Source organism: Pochonia chlamydosporia, chromosome 1 (genome assembly GCF_001653235.2).
Source record: "Pochonia chlamydosporia 170 chromosome 1, whole genome shotgun sequence".
Classification (NCBI taxonomy): domain Eukaryota; kingdom Fungi; phylum Ascomycota; class Sordariomycetes; order Hypocreales; family Clavicipitaceae; genus Pochonia; species Pochonia chlamydosporia.
The window spans coordinates 4,760,812-4,784,030 of record NC_035790.1 but is presented as its reverse complement, the minus strand read 5'-3'; the positions used below and the strand labels follow the sequence as shown (position 1 = coordinate 4,784,030).

At 49.5% G+C, this 23,219-nt stretch overlaps 9 protein-coding genes across 9 annotated transcripts; 4 read left to right on the top strand and 5 right to left on the bottom strand.

Annotated features, from left to right (window-relative positions):
• Positions 1-199: 199 nt before the first annotated feature.
• VFPPC_01243 (hypothetical protein) lies at positions 200-1,381 on the top strand (the record flags this gene model as incomplete). The annotated part of the gene is made up of 4 exons (XM_018281106.1): positions 200-317; positions 380-672; positions 724-832; positions 906-1,381. The coding sequence occupies 4 exons, from the start codon at positions 200-202 to the stop codon at positions 1,379-1,381; spliced, it is 996 nt and encodes a 331-aa protein (XP_018149638.1).
• Positions 1,382-2,567: 1,186 nt separating this feature from the next.
• On the top strand, positions 2,568-3,769 carry VFPPC_01242 (pyrimidine precursor biosynthesis enzyme THI11; the record flags this gene model as incomplete). Its single annotated transcript, XM_018281105.1, has 4 exons — positions 2,568-2,602; positions 2,668-2,770; positions 2,825-2,893; positions 2,948-3,769. The coding sequence occupies 4 exons, from the start codon at positions 2,568-2,570 to the stop codon at positions 3,767-3,769; spliced, it is 1,029 nt and encodes a 342-aa protein (XP_018149637.1).
• A 346-nt stretch (positions 3,770-4,115) lies between these two features.
• On the bottom strand, positions 4,116-6,163 carry VFPPC_01241 (MFS monosaccharide transporter; the record flags this gene model as incomplete). Its single annotated transcript, XM_018281104.1, has 8 exons — positions 4,116-4,355; positions 4,406-4,428; positions 4,495-4,894; positions 4,947-5,457; positions 5,519-5,678; positions 5,732-5,865; positions 5,930-6,011; positions 6,073-6,163. 8 exons carry the CDS (start codon positions 6,161-6,163, stop codon positions 4,116-4,118), a joined length of 1,641 nt encoding a protein of 546 aa, XP_018149636.1.
• A 2,765-nt stretch (positions 6,164-8,928) lies between these two features.
• VFPPC_01240 (NAD binding Rossmann fold oxidoreductase) lies at positions 8,929-10,064 on the top strand (the record flags this gene model as incomplete). Its single annotated transcript, XM_018281103.1, has 2 exons — positions 8,929-9,255; positions 9,318-10,064. The coding sequence occupies 2 exons, from the start codon at positions 8,929-8,931 to the stop codon at positions 10,062-10,064; spliced, it is 1,074 nt and encodes a 357-aa protein (XP_018149635.1).
• Positions 10,065-10,552: 488 nt separating this feature from the next.
• VFPPC_13031 (hypothetical protein) lies at positions 10,553-10,852 on the bottom strand (the record flags this gene model as incomplete). Its single annotated transcript, XM_018290808.1, has 1 exon — positions 10,553-10,852. The coding sequence occupies one exon, from the start codon at positions 10,850-10,852 to the stop codon at positions 10,553-10,555; it is 300 nt and encodes a 99-aa protein (XP_018149634.1).
• Positions 10,853-12,854: 2,002 nt separating this feature from the next.
• Positions 12,855-14,861, top strand: VFPPC_01239 (M6 family metalloprotease domain-containing protein; the record flags this gene model as incomplete). Its single annotated transcript, XM_018281102.1, has 1 exon — positions 12,855-14,861. One exon carries the CDS (start codon positions 12,855-12,857, stop codon positions 14,859-14,861), a length of 2,007 nt encoding a protein of 668 aa, XP_018149633.1.
• A 196-nt stretch (positions 14,862-15,057) lies between these two features.
• VFPPC_01238 (CFEM domain-containing protein) lies at positions 15,058-16,653 on the bottom strand (the record flags this gene model as incomplete). Its single annotated transcript, XM_018281101.1, has 4 exons — positions 15,058-15,514; positions 15,571-16,243; positions 16,340-16,475; positions 16,534-16,653. 4 exons carry the CDS (start codon positions 16,651-16,653, stop codon positions 15,058-15,060), a joined length of 1,386 nt encoding a protein of 461 aa, XP_018149632.1.
• A 2,304-nt stretch (positions 16,654-18,957) lies between these two features.
• On the bottom strand, positions 18,958-20,514 carry VFPPC_01237 (oxalate decarboxylase family bicupin; the record flags this gene model as incomplete). The annotated part of the gene is made up of 6 exons (XM_018281100.1): positions 18,958-19,150; positions 19,233-19,354; positions 19,423-19,768; positions 19,821-20,014; positions 20,078-20,313; positions 20,370-20,514. The coding sequence occupies 6 exons, from the start codon at positions 20,512-20,514 to the stop codon at positions 18,958-18,960; spliced, it is 1,236 nt and encodes a 411-aa protein (XP_018149631.1).
• A 1,026-nt stretch (positions 20,515-21,540) lies between these two features.
• Positions 21,541-22,933, bottom strand: VFPPC_01236 (Subtilisin-like serine protease PR1J; the record flags this gene model as incomplete). Its single annotated transcript, XM_018281099.1, has 3 exons — positions 21,541-22,025; positions 22,101-22,548; positions 22,625-22,933. 3 exons carry the CDS (start codon positions 22,931-22,933, stop codon positions 21,541-21,543), a joined length of 1,242 nt encoding a protein of 413 aa, XP_018149630.1.
• Between the last annotated feature and the right edge of the window lie 286 nt (positions 22,934-23,219).

Sequence of the window (23,219 nt, the reverse complement as noted above, 5' to 3'; positions counted from 1 at the left end):
TCTGTACACCGTCGTGTATTTATATTCGGACAAATCACGACAGCTTCACAGTGTACTGGACAGCTTCGATCTCATTCACTCAGTTTTCTTCATTCCTTTCAACTTATCCTGGGTCCTGGCGACGTAGGCTTGTTCTAAATATTTTATTCATTGTTCTTTCTTTTTCTTTGGGCATACATAGTCTTATTTCTCAACCAACATGCGCGGCCTAGTCTTATCCCTCTGGGCTTTCCACCTCTTCGCCATCAGCAGCTGCCATTCCGTGATCCTCAATGTACAAGGCATTGCTGGCTCTCCAGCAAGCGTCGGTTTTCAGGGTAAGCATAGAAATCAACCTTCCATCCATGCCAACATACCAGGTAGCTAAGTCAATTGCCAGTGGACCCTGCCGTTGCTCGTAATTGCATCACCATAAACCCATGTCAGCAAGACACCACTATCATCCGAGATGCCGAAATCAACGCCAACGTGGTGAACAAGTGCGGCCGCACTCAACTCAAGGGAAACATTGACGTTGGAGAAAACATTCAAATCGCCATTTCCAAGAATGCAGTAACCCAGGTCAAGGCCGGGACTGAACTCGCCGTCACGATTCACCAGGTCAATGCGGACGGTGCCGGTCCGTATGTCTGTGATGTCGATCAGACTGGTAACTCTGGCGAAAAATTCGACGTGAGCACACACATGTTTTGGTGTAGCGAGCCCTGCTGACTCACGTAACAGCAACTCAATATAACGAACAATGTGCCCGGGGGAAACGGCCTCTCGTTGGTCAAGACACAAGCGTTCAACATGACGGTGAAAATGCCAGATAAGCTCAGCTGCACAGGAGGTGAGAGACATACCTGCTGCTCTTCAAAACTCCCATCTCGATGTACCAGGCGTTAATGCTTACTCTTTTCAAGGCTCTACTGGCAACATTTGCACGGTGCGTTGCCGGAATGCTTCTGTGGCTGGCCCCTTTGGCGGTTGCTTCGTGGTTCAGCAAGTCGATACCAAACAGACGGTCACTACTCCTGCCAGTGTAAAAACGGGAAGTAGTTTGAAATCCGTGCTGGACCAGGTAAAGAAGAACCAGGCAGACTTTCAAGAAGCAGTCAAGGCCAACAAAGCTGCTGGATCCAGCGAGGCGCAGCAGAACTTGGCAGCCGTGAATGCTCTTCTCGCGAATGGGAATCCGAGTGGAACTGCGAATCCTGCTGCTAAGCCCACTGGTCAAAATAGTCCGGCACCGGCGAACAACGCAGGTGGTAAAGGGAATAACGCGAATAAGGGCAACAATGGGAGCAACGCGAATAAGGGGAATAACGCGGGTAATGGGAACAACGGGAACAACGCGGGACAAGCTAGAAACCGCGTGAAGAGAGAGTATACTGCCTGAATATGTCGTGGCAAAAAGAAGCTCGTTGGCATAAGGAGATGATATAAACGCGGGGGTTTGCCACAGGTTCGCGGTGAGGAAAATATTCTATGTAGACATTGGGTGGCACAAAATAGCTCCTGGCGAGATTTAATGGCAATTCAAGTTCCTTTGTGACTTTGGTACATTCTCAACCTCTCATCAGGTAAGTGTTTACAGTCTGCGATCTTGGTGAATCACCATTTTGTATACACCAAGGTCCGTGATGTTTGGAATCCGGATACTGACGGGATTGTATCACGCTCCCGGTACTTGACCCACTGACAAACTGATTGTGGCACTCAATTGGTGTTTTCGAACATGTTAGACTCGGAGATGACTCCAGGGATGTTCGGAGCCCTATCGGCAGATGGTGTTGCTTACTGTGCTGATCATTCAAATGTTGTGAAGTGACAAAGTTGAAGGCGATTCAAAGAGACGGGAGCTTCATCACAACCACACTCAACCCATCGTCACCAATCCCTTCTTTGAGAACCTACAATCATCCAAAAACAATGATGTAATAACGTAGTGTCTGATAATACCCCTCCTCCAATTTGATGTACTCTGTACATGTATGGGTATCTGATCTTGGCAATACAATTGGCCCATGACAGCTTCGCCCGCCCTGCAGTGGAGAACAAGGTTGATCAAACTGCGGAGTCGCACATGTACTTGACGGAATTTGATGGAATATAAATGGCCAGCAAGGTTCTGGAGAGGCATTTATTTCTCTCGTCTCCTCTGCTCTCATACAGCTTTCATCCTGATTCTGAATCATAACTCCCATCATTGATCAACTCTACAACCACCGCAGTACGATTGGTACGCCATCAGCGTCTGAGAAGCCCATCATGTCTCTCGCAATGGAACTATCATCAGGTCGAGGTAAAGTGAACCAAGAATGCAACCGGGTGTTCAATCTTATTCCTGCCGTGTGAGGCTCTTGACGCTTGACACACATCCATCTTGCTTTTAATGGTCAAACCTGGCAATGCGTGTCTACCCAGCGTCTCGAGTCCGCACGGCGAGATGATTGATCTGAGAAATACCGGTGAACTTGATCTGGATAATACCAGCGAAAGGATTTGCTTCTTGAAGACTCTTTCTGTACTCCCCGTCCCCGGAGACCAACTAACTGGCGCAGCTCTTGTCTCGAACCGCCAAAATGTCTACGGATAAGATTACCTTCCTTACCAACTGGTAAGATTGGACCATCTTTGACGATGAGACTCAAGGCTCACTTGCTAACCTGTCTCTCATCACAGGCACGCTACGCCTTACCACGCTCCTCTTTACCTTGCCCAGGCGAAGGGATACTTCAAGGAAGAGGGTATCAAGGTCGCTCTCTTGGAGCCAAATGATCCCAGCGTACGCTCCCTCCTATCATCAATATCTCAGACACACATACTGACTCAACACCAGGATGTTACCGAAATCATCGGCACTGGCAAAGTTGACCTTGGCTTCAAAGCCATGATTCACACCCTCGCTGTAAGCCCACGCCTCAATCACTCACACACCTCCACCATCCTGACCAGAAAACAGGCCAAGGCACGCAACTTTCCCGTCCTCTCCATCGGCAGTCTCCTAGACGAACCCTTCACCGGCGTAGTCTACCTCAAAGAATCCGGCATCACCACCGACTTCCGCTCCCTCAAGGGCAAACGCATCGGCTACGTCGGCGAGTTTGGCAAGATCCAAATCGACGAGCTCACCTCGCACTACGGCCTCACGCCCGACGACTACACCGCCATCCGCTGCGGCATGAACGTCTCCAAGGCCATCATCGACGGCGACATCGACGCCGGCATCGGCCTGGAGAATGTGCAAATGGTCGAACTGGAGGAGTGGCTCGCCAGCCAGGGCCGCGACAAGTCCGACGTGCAGATGCTGCGCATCGACGAGCTCGCCGAGCTGGGATGCTGCTGCTTCTGCTCCATCCTCTACATCGGCAACGAGAAGTTCATCGCCGAGAACCCCGACAAGGTCCGCGCCTTCATGCGCGCCGTCAAAAAGGCCACTGATTTCGTGCTCGCCGACCCGCACCGCGCGTGGAAGGAGTACGTCGACTTCAAGCCCGTCATGAACTCCCAGCTCAACTGGAAGATTTTCGAGCGCAGCTACGCCTACTTCTCGCAGGATTTGAAGAATGTCGAGCGCGACTGGAGCAAGGTCACCAAGTATGGGCAGCGACTTGGCGTTTTGAGCCCCGACTTCAAGCCCAACTATACGAATGAGTTTCTGGGCTGGGGCCTCGAGCCGGACTCGTCTGATCCGACTGGCGATCAGAAGCGCATGGTTGAACTGCAGCGCAATGTTGCTTGCTGCGGTGGCTTCCATCGCCTTCCTCTCACTGCCAAGGCTTAATGGCATTGTGTAGGAGAAAAAAAATGCGAGTTATGTGTGCACGCTTGATAAGACGCTCGTTCCCAGATGCAGATTATTCTTCTTGACAAACCAACTTTTGTGTCGCTCGCTGAGGCTTCCAAAAACACTGAAAATGAGTAGCTTTGGCAAAATAGTAATAAAATTGCTGGACCGCCTGAAAATGTCAAGAACTGTCATGTCGTGTTGTGCCTTGCTGCAAATTGTTGAGTGCACAATTAAGAGTTAATTCTAGAAATATGATCTTATTGTCACACTATGATAAGTACCTACCTCACTGACACTGTAGGTGCCGCGAGAACCATCGCATACAAACCCCATACTATATCTATGTCGTGACGCTTCCATTTGTTCGCTCACGAATAGTCTCAGCCATCAGCCGATTCTTCTGCTCCATCTCCTCAGAGCTGCTGTGGTCCCTAAACACGTCATCCATCTGCTCCAAGGTCTTACCGTTGGTCTCGGGAGCAAAGTAGAAAGTCCACAAAAAGGACAGGAAACAAAAGACTGCGAAGAACACATACGCTCCAAATCCGGTATTCTGTACCAGAGGAGGTGTGATCAAGCCCTGACCTGGTTTAGAATCCTTTTAACCTCGACGTTTCTATCATAACTTACGACTATAAAATTGTTCAACCAATCTAGTGCATTCGTTAGTCAACTAATCTCGGGGACAAAAGATGTGAGGTCGGGGTCTGCAAACATACTTGAGCACGTCGAAATCGAAACACCCTTGGCACGGAGCGAGGATGGAAAGATCTCAGCTGGCATGGCCCAAGGAACGGGACCCCAGCTAGCCCCGAAAGCGAGCATGTAGAAGAGAAGAAAGGCAACACTTGTCCAGCCTTGTCCCTTGTGAGCCGGCCAGTTGTTCGAAAACTTGCCCACGAGTATGGCAATGACAAAGTGCGATACAAACATGCCTACGCTCCCGTACATGAGAATCTTTCGCCGGCCGTATCTATCCAAAGTCCACAAACTGGATATTACACCAATAAGTTGTGTGACGTTGAGAACACCGGACATGATGAGCTGCATGTTGTGGTCGAGTCCCATGGTTCCGAAGAGGGTCGGCGAATAATAAATCAGGGCATTGATACCAACGAACTAGATAGGGTCAGTGTACAATCATGCCATGAACAGGAAAGGCGGACGTAACCTGTTGGAAGAACATGAGTCCTGCACCGACGTGAGTTCTCCTCCAGCAACCCCTCCTGAAGCAGTCCAGCCATGCTGAAAACTCCAACTTGAGCTTGTTACTAACGCCACCTTTGACAAGAGTAGGGTGACGCTCAGCAAGAATGCCCTTTTGGAATTTGGATTCGGTGATAATCTCCATCCATTCACGCTGAACTCGAGGGTCCGTCATGGGTAGACATCGCAATTTGGCCAAATTTATAAGTGCTTCTTCGTCTCGTCCCTTGGATGCTAGCCATCTTGGAGAAAAGGGGAGAAGAATTGCGCCAAATCCGAGGAGCAGCCCAGGAATAATCTGAATCAAGAAGGGAAGCTGCCACGACCAATGCGAATTGATGTACTGGGTACCGTACGTGATCCAGAAGGAAATGACGATTCCGAGCACGATGCTCAGCTCTTCGAGTACGAGCAACGTGCCGCGGATTTCTGGAGGCGATATTTCTGAGATGTATAGAGGTACAACCATGCTCAGCCTGGTTTTTCAAAGGTTTAGCGGAATTGTATCATTGTAGGCAAAGCAAGTTCATGACATACATTCCGATTCCAACGCCACCAATTAGGCGGGCTGTCACGAGCATAGCATAGTCGACAGAGGCTGTTTGAAGCGCGGAGCCAACTGTGAAGATGCCGACGGCGATCATGATGGAATACTTTCGCGAGTACATGTCTGCAATCCAACCTTGATTCAACGCTCCTGTTCAACGTTAGTACCCAGAAATGATGTCAGTTTGACGTGTAGGGTCATACCAATGAATGCTCCAAGCGTCAAGATGGCTGTCATCAGCCCTTTTTTGAACCCAGCCCCTGGGGCTGTATCTGAGACTTCGCTAAATCGTCCGAGAAACTCATCCATGACCAGGATGACTGAAATAACACCTTGGCTAAGAAATGCAATTAGGATACATGAACGAGGTAACTTCTTGGGGCTACAACGAGCTAGCTTACTCATATCCGAACAGAAGGCCGCCGATGGCACTGAAGGACGCACAGAGGGCAACATAACGGGAAGCTGCAATACCACGGAAACCTGTGCATGTCAGCAATGTCTGCAGCAGTCTATCATTTGTTATGGGTGTTTGGAGAGCTACCAGGTGGTCCATAAGGCTCCGTCGATAGATTTGGCACGACATCAGCCTCTTGATGTTCGGCCTTGGGAGAGTCCAACACAGCTTTAGACATAATGTGCAAACTCTGACGCAAGGTGTCTGTAGGAAACTTGCGGTGGTGTGCTGGTGATTCGAAGAGGAGAACAATGTGGGCAATGATTTCAATTTAAGTTAATTCCTAAAGGGGGGATGCTGATCTTCCTCAACGAAGCGGCATATGGGAGAGCTAATCCGAATGCCGTCATTTGCCTGCTGATTGTCCTGCCCTGCTCTTTGCTCACGGAACTTGGAGCATTAACCAGCTGGGGAACAACCCCACGGGGAATCAAGAACCGCGTCCAGACACCTTGCTTGGCTTAATTAACTTGGATATTGCGGAGAATGGGGTTTAATGCTGCTTTCATAGCACCATGAACAATTGGCGCCCATCATCAAGCCCACAATATTGATACCCCAAGCAGACACCAATTGCCGTGTCGCTAGCCATGAGACTGGGCGTTCCGCGGCATTTGCATCTGTGTTCGTGGCTATGGTTGCCAACTTCCTGGGATCGTCTATATTACGTGTGTGGCTACCCATCTAGATCGGTTCGCTCATTGTGAGGCGCCTGCGGCTTCTGGTAATATGACGGCTTTTGGCTGGGGTCATGGCAGGCCTTCTCCGCTGGCCCCAAACCCTAAAACAGACCGAGTCAGTGCCATGCTGCCATCCATGCTTTGAACAACATGTTCCAGGATCCACCGTGAACACAATGGCGGCTGCAATGGCGGAATATGACATGGCCGAAGGTGTAAGTTGTGTGAAGAGGAAACCTTTCTAGATTTAGTGACAGTGTTTATCAAACGATATGGCAAGAGGGCAACTTTTGCTTGCGAAACGCACCTTGCTTTGGAACTCCCCTACCCGCAATACATTTTCTTTGACGACTCAGGCCGTGGCCATAGTGCCTGTGGGGTTCTCACCTTCGCAGGGCAAGTGTCAATTGATCGATACTACGGCATCGGCAGCCGGAAGCTAAGGGGAGATTGATGAAGGCTCCAGCATCGCGGGGATGTTTCCGGACATCATGTCAGGAGAGCACGATTCTTGCAGTCTTTGGCACCTGGTGGCTGTTGCCACTGCCGGGCCATGTGGGCTGTGCCAACCTTGGCTTGTTCACATAAGGACTCGGCCGCCGAGGCATGCCCGGAAAGGCTAGCGCCGCCGGCCGGACCACCTATCAATTCTTCCTCTTTTGTCAGTCCAACACTCACGAAATGCTGCAACATCCGTACTTTATGTCAAGTATGGGGAATAGGTCTTGGGCATCTGCATAATGATCGTTGCATGGTTGATTCCTTCCTTTGGTTCATCCAATTAATACCGTTGTGTTTCGCATTAGATCCACAAGAGCCACGCAATCTGCAAAGCCTTACCATACCCAAAGTTCAGGCATGTTCGGTTTGATACGGAACAATATGCTGCGCAATGGCTATTGATGTCGATGGACATTTTGTGTTATAAGTATGCGTGTCAATAGCCGACAGAGTCGACTTGGTCTACTTAGCAATATTGCTAGTGACTAAGGTAGATTGTTCAGAGAATGCTGCACATCAGGGGGGGAGTTTCAACACCATCGGCTTGCGTCAATTCACGAATATAAGTATGAACGGCAAATGGCTCATTATTCCGTACTTACATTGCCAAGATATGAAATTGCACCTCCTCTCTCTCGTCACCTTCAGATAGCCTACCGATGACAGCGCTACCCAAGAATGCCCAGCAGCCCAACAATATTTCAGGATCGAGAAGCCAGCTATCAATTTGACTATTTTGATAACTTCCTCATAAGGTAGTTAAAGGGAAAACTAGTCTCTAGAGCTGGTCATTCAGAGAAAAACTATGTACATTTGCGGGTTATCTGTTTCCAAGCTGGTATTGAAACCCGGTTGGCAATGATGAAACGCATGCAGTCAAGAGACATGATGAATGTAAAGCCTCGGAATTGAACTGTATCAATACCGCATGTACCTTTGCTCTCGCTTGATATCGAAAAATAGAAGGCATCGGACACTCTTGCCTGAAATGTGACATCAATCTGGTGTTACCTCCATTGCCGAAGCGGGACGATATATTGGCGGGACATGGGTGCCCCAGATGTGCCAGGCGGCGCAGACCCTTGTCAGTGAGCCCTGCAAGGCGGCAGGCCGGCAATGGTGGGCTTGTTGAATTACGATGAATGGAAAACAACGAGCCGTATCAATTGATTTTGCCAATTCTGTGGTTACGTGGAAATTGGGTCGAGGGCAACGAAATAAAGAGATCAAGAAAACTCTAGCTGCCACCAGAAAAGCTGACCATGTGGTCTTGTAGCAGCCGCTGCAATGGGAAGGCAGGAGCGGACAATCAACACCTGCCGTTAGCTTGTTCCCACTCTGTCTCCATTTACCCCAATTTTACCTCAACTGGCTGTTCACTCCTCCACACATCCGTGTAGAGGCAACCTTCAAACGTCTGGTTCAAATGTTTGAACGAGACGGCGTTCCACCCGTTCGTTCCCTTCAGTAGGGAGGTGGTTGGTGCATTGCAGCCTGCTGCATTGCACTACGGACGATCGGAGACGCTAAAGCACCCATCGCATCACTGAATTGGCGATAGCGCCTCTCCACCGCCAGGAGCAGTCGGAGAGTTTGCTGAGCACAGTGAGCCCAGCTGGTCGATCACGATGTAAGAACCATCGTCACAGCTTGCCACACGATATAAAATTCTTACTCTCGCAACAATTCAATTGACAATCTCCAAGACTTAAGTAGTCGATCTTTTCTTCTTTATTCCTAAAATTGCGGTGCAGCGATAATAATGACGCCTACAAAACTCAAGGTTGGTGTCGCCGGTCTCGGACGCATGGGCAAGCGACATGCACTCAATTTCTTCCAATCCGTGCCCCGTGCAGAGCTCGTTGCCGTCTCTACACCAGATGCAGAAGAGCGGGAATGGGCCAAGGAACACCTGGGACCTTCTGGAATTGGAATCTATGAGCATTACGATGACATGCTAAAGCACAATGGGTTGGAGGCCATCTGCGTTGCCTCCGCCACCGCAGTTCATGCCGCACAGGCGATTGCTGCCATTGAGGCCGGCAAGCATGTTCTATGCGAGAAACCACTGGCTACGTCTGCTGAAGTGGTAGGTGTAACACCCTTTGTAGTCGTTAATCCAGACCAAAATGTTTCTGACAACTTTCACAGTCGCAAACGGTTGTTGATGCTGCCGCCCGTCGACCAGACCTCAAAGTCATGTGTGGCTTCTCCAGACGCTTCGACGACAGCTACCGCGATGCGTATTCCAAGATGAAGGCCGGACTCATTGGTCGACCTTCAGTTTTCCGAAGCCAGACCTGCGACATGCTTGATCCCTCTGGATTTTTTGTCGCCTACGCTCAGTTTAGCGGTGGCATTTTTGTCGACTGCTCCATTCACGATATCGACTTGGCGCTATGGTTCTTTGGAGAAGACGGCGAAAGCAAGGTCAAGTCGGTTAGTGCCGTTGGCATCACGGCCGTGGAGCCAGATCTGCGCAAGTACAACGACCGTGATAACGCCGTCGGTCTGATTGAATTCGTCGACGGCCGAATCGTCTACCTATACTGCTCCAGAATGATGGCTGCCGGCCAAGAAGACACTACCGAAATAATTGGCACCAAGGGCAAAATTGGTGTCAACACGATCCCTACTGCAAACCTGGTCCGCGTCTACGAACCTAATGGCATTAGGCATGAAGTTCCCAAGACCTACTGGGATCGATTCAAGAATGCTTTCAACACTGAGGCTAACGAGTTTACTGCTTGCTGCCTCGATGACACGGAGGTGCCGGTGAAGTTGGCAACTGCCGTGGCAGCCGTCAAGATTGGAGCAGCTTTGCAAGAGTCTATGGTTTCGGGCGATAAGATCTGGTTCAACAAGGAGGGAGAGCGTGTTGAGAGATCTCGGCTGTAATAAATGCCGTGTCATGGTTATCTACTTTGCGCGCTTTACACACCGGCTTTTTGAATGACCAGATAGTAGTTAGATGCAAGGATATAATATTTTGTTTAAAACACTGGTTCTGGGGGCTGCATTAATTGGCACAAACACGACGTGTGTAAAGGCATCTCACCAACTGGATCTAGCGGAGTCATTTCGCATAACGGCAACGGAAAATCGGAACAGAATGTTCGTCTTATGACTAGTATGTATTTATTTTCTTGTGGCAGCTCATTCTGATCCGAAAAGGCTACCATTATGCTCCTTGATGACCGATCACTGGCGATGCCAACGTGGTACATGCCCCCTTACGTGTGAGGCACATCAATCACGACCGCCGCCTCGATCAACCTTTCACTCTATTAAACAAGAGTCAGTACTACTATTGCAATGGCCCTGTTGGATTTTCTTTCAAAAGGGATATTTCTAGACAGCGGGAGCAACTCACCATAATCCTCTGGCTAGTGGAAAAACTTGCCAGTAATGTGTCCCGCAATTGTGCCGGTCGAATCCTTGAACGCGATATCGAAGTCCTGGCCGTACTTGTCACCCAAAATTGCCTTCAAGTCGTCAGAAGTGATATGGTCGAGATGCTGCTTGAGGGCGTCACCAGTTTCCTTGAATGTGTAGTCGACAGTGTTGACAACTGGCGCGGCGGCGGCAATGCCAGCCAGACAGGCGAAGAGAACAGCGGCGTACTTCATTTTGAATACAGGTCTTGGAGAGAGGTCTATCTGTGAGGGTTGAGGAGGCAGACGCATAGGCTACGGCGGCCATGACTTGCCATACGGCGCCTTTTTATCTCGACTGGGTTGCCACAGTGAGCCATGAACCCGGAGCATGCTGGGTGACCGCTTCCCAGAACCGAGACAGATGTGCTGCTTCACATCGACGTTTTGGAATGAGGCAAGTTGAGAGTCTGGAGGAGTTTGGTATGTGAACCCCATTCGTGGAATGAATGCTTGGAGGTGATGCTCCTATGCGGTGGACACGGTGAGACATGGTATCAAGTCAGGCACATCTGCCAACCACGATGGTAATGTTCCTGACGCCCGTGAGGATTGCGATACCAAAGCCCTCCAATGATATTAATTGTCGAAGGATGTGAGTTTCGCAAGTTCGAGTGTCTCACCTGGATTGACAAGACATAGCCCAGGGGTTCGGGCTCACGATACCTTGGTAGCAATGCCAAGCGACTCCGCCTAAAATAGCAACTTTGTGCTTTGAAGTGTTGAAGGTAATTGACATTGCGAGAAGGTTAGTTGAAAGAGAGCGGTCGTTGACGTACTTTCGCCACGGCCTTGGGTAATTTAAACAACACGGCACTGTAAAGTACATCCCGACTGGAGTGCCCTTGATGTTGTATGGCGTTCCTCCGTGCTATTCCAGTCATGTCTCATCGGCTCAGTCAGGATAAGCCCTGCTAATTTCCGCCATGCTACATTCCAGAAAAGCGACATTCGCGCTTATAGCGCTGAGGCGATCCACCATCTCCCTGATATAGTCTGATATCGGCATAGAAGATTGAACTGGTCTACAGTCGAAACTGACACAGAGCCAACCAACGTAGCAGGCGTAAGGGGCCGTCGGGAGCCAAACCTCCCTGACGGGTTTGATGCATAAAGTAGTGTGAGTCTTCCGAGCGGGTGGCGCTCCGTGAGGGTCGATCAACAAACTGTCTCGGTGCAGAGGATGCACATTTGGGACGTGTGATAATAGGTGTTGGATGAAGTCGGCTTCATTGGTCGTTGAATATCCAGAAGGTCAGATCCAGTGGATTATTGACAAGAAAGGAGCCATGGTGGATAGTCCGTGTCCCAGCGGCAACCACAATAATAAAGCCGGTAATTTCCGTTCAAGGGCAAGCATTTATCAGACTGAGCTGCTCGAACTGCATCAAATCATTGATACTAATTGATAATTTGGTTCACGCAGCTACCTGTCCATTTAGAAGACCGAACCCCTCTCTGGCACAACATGTCGGGTGCCTCCATGTGTCCCATCTTGAAGCTCGTGACAGTTGATGGCACCAATGCAGATTGCTGAACCAGACTGAACCAGATTTGCAAAGGGTCAACAGGTCTGGTCTAGGCCAGTCTGATCTATCCTCGGTAAATCCATACAAATTGAGTTCGGTCATGCAAGATGACCAGTCAACATCTGGATGACAAACAAAGTTCATTACTCGGGTGCAGGACCCGTCAAAGCAAGCCTGCGCAATTATAATATATTAATCCACCCAGCTCTCATGCGTGGTGTTGAGGTGAGGAGCACCAACTAGCCTACATCCAGTAGGTCCCATCGGGCACAAAGATACACTGCAACGCCAAGCTGACGCTTAATTGGTGTTTAATCGGTGCTGGTCCACGCTTAAACTCGTAACCCTGGTTGAAGAAACATGACACTTGCCTGCTTCATCACTCCATGTCGTCTTCCAGTCGTGACACAGCCGTTTTGCAGTCGCGTGGGGTTGAGGAGCAGTCCGAATATGGCAGCGGAGCGGGGAAATGACTTTTTGTGAAGCACAATCGACGGGTGGAGGACAAGCAGTCGAGGTTCGTTCATATTGATGATGGCCAAAGCCCCGAAATTATATCAGCTTCCTATAATGGAAGGCTCCTTCGGAAAGAGCCAGTCTCTGCCGTGGAACACTTGCCCGAGGTGACCAAGGTGACCTGCATATAAAATGCTTCCTCATGCTGCTCTGAGAAATCGCCAGACAGCTCCAACTTCGCAGGTTTGGGAATCACAGCCGAGACGACAATGTGGTCCAAATCACCATCACCGGCTGTGCTGGCGACAGTCGTCGCAGCCCTCCTGGGCCAAGCTTCTGATGCGGCAGCTCCTTCAGGCGACCCATTCAAGGTAATTGACCCTCAACATTGGGTCAATCCTGATAACATGACATGGGCCGATTTCAAAGCTCCTCCTGGGACCAAATGGAACGACCCTTCCAAGAAGGGCCAGGCACGAAACTTCAACATTGCGCTCGTCACCATTGACTACAACGACATGAACTTCACCATCACAGGGCCTCCAAACTCGACGATTTTCGGCACGCCAACCGCCGAAGCCGCAAATATTCCTCGCAAGGATGTGCCTGCTTGGTACCGTGATTTCCTCAACAAGCCGGGGGACCTCAACCGGGGTCATACCCTCCATGAGTACTGGATGGAAGATTCTCATGGCCGATACGGCGTGGATCTGACATCCTTTGGACCATACCGAATGCCATCCCTATCGTGGCAGTATGGTATCGACAACCGTTTTAATCCAGGGGCGTGCCCACCTGGCACGCGGTGCTCACTTGATATTCGGGGTGATGCGCTCAATCTCTGGAAAAATGAGGTTGGAAACGATACGGCTAGCAAGTTTGAGCTCGTATTCCTTCTCTCAGCTGGACAAGATGAATCATCCACATGGCAAGAGTTCGGAGAAATGAAGTTCAATAGCAAAGAAGACGTTCCAGATTCATTTGGCCCACCAAAGAACGTTGGAAATGCCACATTACCAAACTACGCCACAACAAGATATGTCCCTTGGACATCATGGGCTGCAGCATCTGCCTTCTGGCCCAACGCAGGTGGTGGTTCGTCTGTGCAGTGTGAAAGCTCAGGCATGGCTACTTTTGCCCATGAACTAAGCCACTTGTTAAATATTGCCGACAACTACAACAACCCCTACGGTACGCCTCTCCGACGTGCATTCACTGGCCCATGGTCCATGTTATCGAGAGGTTCCTTCAACGGCCCTGGTGGTCCTCATACCAGATGGCAAGTTCCTCCCGTGCAAGGGGCATCAATGGGATCACTACACACCGTACGCGACAAGCTCCAAATCGGGCTCATTGACGAAAGCAGCATTGTCAGAATCCCGAGAAAAAACCTCCGGACAACGGGCCCTCTGGTCACAACCATCACCGCAAGATCAGTGGTTTCAGACCGCATTGGCGTACGCATCCTCCTCGACAAAGACATGTCTCCCAAATGCGACGTCAACACCGATTTATACTGCGACGGAGGTGGCTACAACAACTACGAGATGGAAGTAGTCGACAGAATGGGTGCGGACTCATTCCAGGGTGACGCCGGTGTCATGATCAGCAAGACCAAAAATGAAGACGACCAGCCCTTCCAATGGACTATTGACGCAAATCCTCAAGACATCAAATTAAGAGACTTTATTCGTCCCAATGGAACCGAGGCAATGATCACCATGGGCGACTACAGGCAACTTCTGGACGCGCTCTTCCACGCTGGCACACGCTCTGGCAGCAAGCCCGAGTACAAAGACGAGCCGAATGGCCTTCATTTCTATGTCCTCGAGAAAATGCGTGACGAGTCTGGTGTTTTGTCTTATACCGTCGGGGCGCGGGCTCTGAACAGCACCAACAAGAGCAAGTTTAGCGTCAAGTTGAGCGAGGGTCGTCCCGAGTCCGGTGGCAATAGCCCGACCAGCAAGGGTATCTTTTGCTCTTTTGACCTCACCAATGACGGGAAATACACCAAGGGCTGTGGGAATACGCCTGTGTTGGACAAGAATTTAGGCTACGACATTTATAGGCTCGAGGCGCAGGTCAAGGGCAAAGGGTGGCGCACTGAGGTTCCCAATGCGCTTGTGGCCGCAAAATTTGGAGAAAAAATCCAAGTTAATATTGCGGTTGGCGCAACATCGAACGCGGACGATGTTGGAGTGGTCACAATGACGGCGATCTCGGAGTCTGATCCAAAAGCAAGGACGACTGCAACGTGCGAGGTGCGTAAAGCCTGACTTGAAGAGAGCAAAGACTACAGCATCGACAACTACTTGGCTGAAGACCAACTCGTAATGTTCACCTAAATAACTCAATAATGAATATTTATGTATTATGGACCAATAAAAATTAAGTAAGCCTTTGAAAAAAGCCATGATATAATTACTCATACAGTAGAAAATTCGTTCCTAAGCGTAATATTCCTCAATAGTATTATACACTTCCCCGGCTGCGGCTGCTACTAACCCTTGTCCGTGACTCATGGTCTCCTAAAGGGACAAGAGCAACTTCGTCCATGTCTGAAACTTCGACAGTATAAGACTTGTGATAGGCAATCTGGTTATTTCCAGGATTAGACCGACTCGGCCGATCGTTGAAGGAAGACGTCGCCGTAGCACTAGGACCCAAGCCTCTACTTCGGTTGCTCTTCTCGGCTGTCCGATTGACGCTGCTGCCGTACCGAGCATAGCTTCGAGCTGTCGAACCACTGAGAGTCGGGAACAGGCGAACAACAAGCAGTCGGAATGAAGGCAAGCAGACACACCAAATGCCCACATTGACCTCGATGCATGACCATAGCGACACTTCGAAAAAGTCCCACGTCGGGTTCATGGAGTCGGAACCAAACTCGACGATGGACCGGAGTCTGAGAATACTAACGACAGTTACGCTGAGGAGCAGTCAGTAATGTGCAGTGTTTCAAGGAGTTGCGAGTATGACACTTACAATGTACCCAGCATAAACATGGCCGCAACGCTGACTTTCTTCTTCCAATGCATCTTCAGCCCCTTCAGTTGCCACAATGGAATAGCCAGCATCCAGATATCTATGGCAATACCAACACCGGCGTTTGACCAGGCAATAACATTGATATCGAGACACTTTCCAGTATGCTCTTGATCCCACTTTGTCCAAAAATAGCTTATTGGGGAACACGTGAAGATTCCGACAAATACGAAAACGACGGCGTAAAGAACGGTGAAAGCGACAGTGCCCCAGAGAAGTCGACGGACAATCGGCGCTGGGAAGATACGCAGGAAGAAGAACAGCAATGCCAGCTTCACCATTGCAATCTGTAGAAAATAGAGGACTTCTTCAACGTAGAAAAACTTTCCAAAGTTGTAAAGCTGGTCGAAGCTGAGGGTCCACGCATCTCGTCCAATTCCGTTGGCGCCAACTCCGTACGTGTTGATGACTGTCGATGGCGCACCGCTGATGATGGTGGCGAGCGCGAACCAGTCGTCTAAACCAAAGTCCTGCTTGGCCCATAACTTGAAGGCGAATCTTTGAACAATAAAGAGAGCTGAAATAACGCCGAGAACATCGGAAACTCTGATATAGACGGCGTTCTTGTCTCTGATGGGCTCGTTACATGCCTGCGTCGTGAGCCTTTTGACAGCTTCGGAGTAGAGTTAGTCTTGGTTCACGTGTACTAGAGAGAGCAGAATTATGCTGAGTTGGTGGAATAGTCATTCAGTGTGTGCATATGACTTACTCAAGGCTTCTTTCACAGTACAGCTTTTCAAAACGCAAGCAGTCGACGTTGCGAGAAGAACTTGGTCGGAGCAAATACACTTCTCATCGGTTAATTCGCATTTCGTCTTCGTCAATGCTTCGCCAAAGCATGTCACCTGTTGATATTGTGTCAAAAGAAGTCGGAAGCAGTGTAGTGAGGTTGCTTTGTCATACCGAGCATTTTGGCAGTTTTGTGATAACATTTAGCAGGGACGGCGACGACGACTCAGGCTCGCTGGCTGCAACTGAGATAGCCGAGGCAAAAAGCAAGGCGAGCCCTCTAGATAACTTCATGACGAACCCAGTAGTTGCAGTGCAAGGTAGGAGATAACCTCGCAGTAGTCAACGGGGGTTGGCGGTACTACTTGTAGAGAAGCCAGGGGATCAGTTCGATATATGTACGCATAACTTGTCAGGCTTTTCAAAAGCCCGAGACGATCAAAACTCGACACCAACGAGCCAGTGGCGTCCAAATGTAGACAAGCCATGACTTTCCATTGCCACTTTCTCTCCGGATTTGAGCGTAACTACTTCCCAAGTGGGCTCAGGGTCAGGTTTTCCACGGGAGCGTCGCACTGCTCGTACAACAGTGGCGCTCAAGCGCCTTTCAGCAGCCCTTCAACCGTCAATAGTCCGCGGTTCGGTTGAGCTAGACGCTAGTCTTAGTCCCATATTTTGGGCTGGGGCTGTTCTCAAAACGTGCGGCCGTATAGGGTCAGACACAGCCGCACAACGCCTAGATGAGCATCGATCACAACTCATCTCATGTCCTCCCAACATGGATGAACTTATCGGATATTCGACCACGTCGACGTCGACGCCCGGATTGGCAGAGACCGTGCGTCCGGTTGCTAGGATGTGAACTATATCGTAGCATTTGGGGCAGGGGATAAGAAGGACTTAGAACCATCGATCACCAAGGGGGTGCGCTAATTCTCCTTGACGCTAAGCTTTTCTGCAAAGTGGCGGGACCAGGACCATTTCAGGCACAATAAGGGTCCACCCTTCGGGCGATTGACCAAGTAAAGGCTTCGTTTCATGCGGCTGGGTGACGGTCAAAAGATGGCTGCCACATATTTGTTGTGGCTTTCGGCTCCAGACTCATCAAGGGTACGGTGTTATTCAACGCTGCGTTGTTCAATGTCTGGACTAATGCAGGGAGTTCATGGTAGAAAACGATGGTTTCTCTAGCAGCGTCGGCTGGGACGACTGTGACTGTGACATGCCAAGTGCGAACTGGCACTCGCCAGGAGAGGTCAACGTTGTTGTCGATCACGGAGCCACGCAACTGTGGTACCTGGTGGATCTGGTACTGTCTAGCGTTCTCTGGTGCAAAATCCGAAGTCCAACAGCGAGGCATTTCGCCTTGTCGGCCCAAAGACGGAAATCAATTGTGGGCGTTGTCTCCGGTGGTTTTGCCGGGGCTCCGATGGAACAATGCAGAGTCGACATCTGGCTGACCTCAATGGAGGGGTGGGTGTGAATATGCAGGGGCCGACGCCGCCAAAGATTTTCATGTCCTTGGGATGTGTCTCAGGGTGTTGTAATGGTGGCTGACGGCTGACAACAGGTTCTGAGGTAGTGTGAAAAACAAATTGAAGCGACAGCCACGGCCCGGCGGGTTGGGATTACGGATTGAAGGGCTGTTCATGCTGGATGTTGTCAAGTCTAGTTCTGGACTGGTTGAGAACGAACCAGGCTGGTATGTTGCAGTTGCAGCGCAATAACGTGTATCAAAAAGCAGTTGCCCCATTAATGCACTGAAGTGGGTCGCACCTGCCCCTCGCGTGGCCAAACGCCATGGCGCTCCCACTCCGTCCAGAGAGGTCAACTGGTCTGTTTTCCTTCAATCATCAATCCTCTGACCCTGTCAAAGATTCAAAGAGACACAACCCAGAGGGCGAGCTTTGCGATAGGTGCACAGGCAGACTTTTCGAAATCCCAAGTTTGCACTTCTTTCGGGCCCATATTGGCCTCTCGGAATGTCTTCCAATGCACGGGACATCTTATCAAGCAGCCTACCATGAATCGCCAACTATCGTGATCGCCCCGACGGCGCATATCATATCCCGGCATCACATGCTTCCAAATCATCGAAGTGGAATCAATCTTGCAAGATTCACGACCCTGGTGCCATGCCCACTTGCCGTGAATACAACATTGGCGATGACGCATTGACAGCACCCGTGCGGCCAAAAGATCCGGTCTTCAGAATATCCCAAGTTTCCACGTCCGAGTGCTAGCACTTGTATATTGATGAAGATTTTATTTCGGTGGTTCAAGGCCCACATCCTAACCTAGGCCTAGCCGTTTGGACCACACGCCCAGGCAATTTTGCAGCCTCAATCAATCAGCAACATTGACGACGCATCTCTCCATGCTGCACCGTTCCGAGCCTCGAGATCACGTACGGCGCGCGTATGCTCAAAAGTGTAAGTTGCTCGACGGGGTTCATACGACATCTCTCGGCCAATTGGCCATTAAAAATTATTCATTGTAGAACACTACTACAATAAGCCTTATCCCCTATGAAAGTGAATTGAACTATGTACACAGATGCCGGATGAATAGTTGGCCCCAGTGCTTTGGACATGTTATCTATTCGACAAAAACTTGCTTCTCCTTCTTGAGCTTCTCAACAAACTCAATAGGGACCTTAAGGGCCTGTGAGACAACATCAGGTGGTGTAAGGGCGAGCCATTGGGTAAGAGGAATGTCGGCCACGTGGTCAGACTTGTAGATCTCAATCCAGATGAGGTCTTCGGTCTTGGAGGTGTTCTCAATATAGTGTCTATATCTCCGTTAGAATGTCGGGCTCTTTCGGACAAGGCGAAGAAACAAGACAGCAAAAGCGGCAAAGGAAAACGACTTACCCAGAGTTGTCGGGGAAGACGGCGGTGTCACCTGCTCTAAAGTCAAAAGTCCTGGCGTTGGCGTTGCCAATAAATGCAGTAGCCCGCGCAGTTCCCTGATGGAAATACAGCCATTCTTCAGCCTGTTGGAAGTATTGATTAGCGACTCGTTCATATGAGCCGGGATATTCGAGCAAGGGTTGAAGCATACGTTAGGGTGCCAGTGGAGTTCTCGCAAACCACCAGGTTTGAGGGTTACGAATGTTGCAGCAATCGTCTTCGAAATCGGAAAATTGGTCGAATCAATTTTACGGAAGACGCCTCCTTTTCCGCCAATCTTCTCGGCGGGATGCTCTAGAGTGCGATACACGAACGAACTGTTGCCAGAAGCGACGGGCGTAACTGCACCTGTGACGTTCCTCTCGCTGACAGTGGCATTCAGGATGTACGGATTAGGTGTAGGGATGTTATCAAAGACGGATTCAGGTACGCCAAAATTCTTTGCAAGAATGTCCTTCGGCGTATGCGCCAGCCAGTCATCAATGTTGAACGTGGTGCTAGATCTAAGTCAGCAAAAAGTGTCAACAGTTCCGCGTTTGTGTTGCGTACCCGACTTTGTCGAAATCTCCCTCGTCAAAGACCAGCAGGAACTCGTTTTCATCCTCAAGGCCTTGTACAGTATGGGCGACACCCTTGGGAAAGTACCAAATATCGCCATAGTTGAGCTCTTCGGCCTGGTATTTGCCATTCTCATCGACCGCAGAGACGAGGATGCGACCTTTGTATACGAACGCCCACTCGGCCTAGGGAGATTGAATGGGTGAGCACAACCTTTTTACATATATTCGAAAGGTGAATTTACGTACAACTCTGTGCCAGTGGAGTTCTCTGATAGCACCTTTCTTCAAGTGCTGCTGGGCTCCCGAAATGTCGTGACTCTGAGGTAGATCTTGGATGACCTGCTCTCGAACCCAGCCACCTTTGAGAAGTCTTGTCTTGGAGTCGGAAAAGCTCCACTTCAAGTTTGGAACGATACCATTATCAGTTGATTGTCGCCCAAGATTATCGGGGTTCTGCAAGTCAAGTTCGTGGTTGGTACCGCCTGGAATAAGATCAGATATACGAACAAACTTCAATTGTAACGCGTCAAAAACCTACCACTAATTGGGCCTCCTTTCCCAGTCTTACTAATTGGTAGGCCTTGGTTGAATTTGTCTTCATCTCTCGTCTCTAAACGAGGTGCGGCCAACGCGGATCCGACAAGGCACGAGGCTACGAGAGCCGTCACAGAGTTAAGCTTCATTGCTGTTGATGGCTAATTGAGCAGCTCGAGCTAGCACAAAGAGAACCTACTTTGTACTGACGAAAAGAACGGAAGAGGGGTCAACTCAAAAACTACAAACAGAACATCTGCGATTTTGCCGTCCTATTTATGTCCATCTCCGACGAGGGCAACGGCACTGCTTACAACCATGACTGAATACCCAATTTCGCGGCATATGACGCAAGTGAATTTTGTCTTGGGGACATTTCGATCTACACCGACGCAAATTCACTCCATTGAAACCAAAATGGCGACATCTACCAAGAGTAACGCTGTTTAGTGCCGATGGTCCTATCCCTGGGCCCTAGCCTTGCAGTAGCGATTGCTGCATGATCGTCAACAAGAGTGAAATGTCTCACTTTCTCTTTATTTGATGATCCAAAAAAGCAATGGTCAGTCGCATTTGAGTTGTAAGCTTGTCTTTGTTGATATGCCGTTCAAGTACAATGCCTGTTGTGGCGTACGGCTGTCATAGTTGAACTAGATCACGCCATTTGGCTCTGCTATGGCCTTAGCCCAATGACAGTTGTTGATCGACCCCCGCGATGTTGATACTACCGTTTTGTTTACAGTACTACCCGGTTAGCAAAAATGAACAACACGCACCGGCAAAGGTGCTACTAGTTCCTTTTGGTATTAAACATGCGAGTTAGCGTTTCCAAATCACAATCGCGGAGCGCTACGGACATCCCGAGCCCCCATCAACGGTGTCACTCGGCGTGGAATAAGCTCACAACAGACAGTGCTCTGCCATTCATGATACAAAACTTTCGATAGCAATTCACGGAGATATAATAAAATTAAAATCGATAGATCAGCTAGTTGTGATTATCCAAAGTCATTGTGATGTGTTGGTGGCACAGGCCAAGTCTCTTTATCCCCGGCAGTTGTCTGGCACGCACCAAGCCTATCTTGTCGAATTGCGCAATTATAACTTCTAGCATCGGATATCTGGGAAATACATACTATTGGGTATGTAATCATCACTGAACCCTACTAGCCTAATTAAGCCTTGCTGACTTCTTTTTCGTTTGGCCTGTCATTTATTCCGTCTCCACGACCATTGAAGGCAACCAAATTTACGGTGCCTGGCGGGACATTGGTGGCTTTGCCGCTCGTCCCCAAAGATATTATGCGATCCTTGAGCTCCTTCGCGGAATTGGGCTTTTCAGCAGCAATCAGGTAGGCAGCCAAGCCAGCAACATGCGGTGCCGCTTGCGAGGTGCCGTTCATGAGAAGAGTCTTGTTAGTAGGGAAGAGAGACAGGACATCTTCGCCCGCAGCCAAAACATGAACGACTGAACCGTAATTAGAGTGTTTCCATAACCTCCAGTTGAGATCAACTGCTGCTACCGTGATGCCATGGGGTGAGTTGGCAGGGGACGAAAGGTTAGCATCCTTTCCCTCATTACCAGCCGAGATAACACACAGAATCCCTGCGTCGTATGCAGCTTTTATCATCTTATTTGTCGCAGCAGAGTCCGCACCACCTATAGCAATAATACTATCAGCCGGCCTAATTCATCGCCAGGCGACAATATGATAGAAAGCCAAGTCATACATACCGAAGGACATGTTAATAACAGCTCGGTTCTGGATCGCTTTGGCAGTAATATCCTTAATAGTCCACTCAATCGCGTCCAAAATGATCTGGGTTGTAGAGCCTGAGTCATGGAATATCTTGACGCTCACCAGCTTCGTCTTCTTAGCAACACCAAATGTCTTGCTACCAACGATCCCAGCGACGTGGGTGCCGTGTCCCATTACATCGTCATCAGGCACTGTTTGCATTGCATTGAATCCGTGCGTGGCGCGGCCCTCAAATTCTGGATGATCGAGCTGAATACCACTGTCGACAACATATACAGTAGTTCCGGCACCGGCACTCTCGTCATATACATATTCGTTTGATCCGGGCTCCCTATGCGAAATCGTGGCAAGACCATGCGTCACATTCTTCTGAACAGCCCACCCATGGGGGTAAAACAGGGCCTGTTGCTCAATATCCGCAACCTTCAATTACTCAATTTAGTTCTCAATTCTAGGGAAGAGGGTGTTATAACCGCCACCTGCTTTACAGGGAACTTACATCAGCGCTGCTTTTGATTCTCTCCAGAGTTTCGTCGTCAAAGTGGCCAGCGTAGGCATTGAAGGTTCCTACGCTGTACGTTTTCTCAACCCCGGAAAATCCAAGTTGTCTGCGGCCGAGGCTGTGCTCATGAGCAATTCGCACCCAGTTCACATGAGTATTAAAGTCATTGGTGCTAATACCGTCTTTTAGTGTAACAATATACTTTCCCAGGATAGCACCAGCACCATTGGTGTAAGCCACAGGTGAGCCATTGCCAAGTGGTGTTGTTGCTACTAAGATTAGTGCGAGTTTCTTGATGGAAAGCATGGCTACCCTGACAGCACTGTGTCAGCGTCAAGTTGAAATTGCAAAGTGTTAAGTACGGAAACCAGCGGCAGCGCTGAATCATGGGTTTTATATTTCCCGCGATGTTCTCAAGACAATATGGTACTGCTGCAGGCTGTTCCTATTAGGGCATGTGAGAACCATAGTGGATCATATCTATGTCTATAATGCCCATAAATCCACCCGGCAAGATATTATGGAGGCATCAAGAAAGTTTGGAATATGTTAAGCTTCCTCATTGAGCGTAACTAACCTAATAATCGAACCA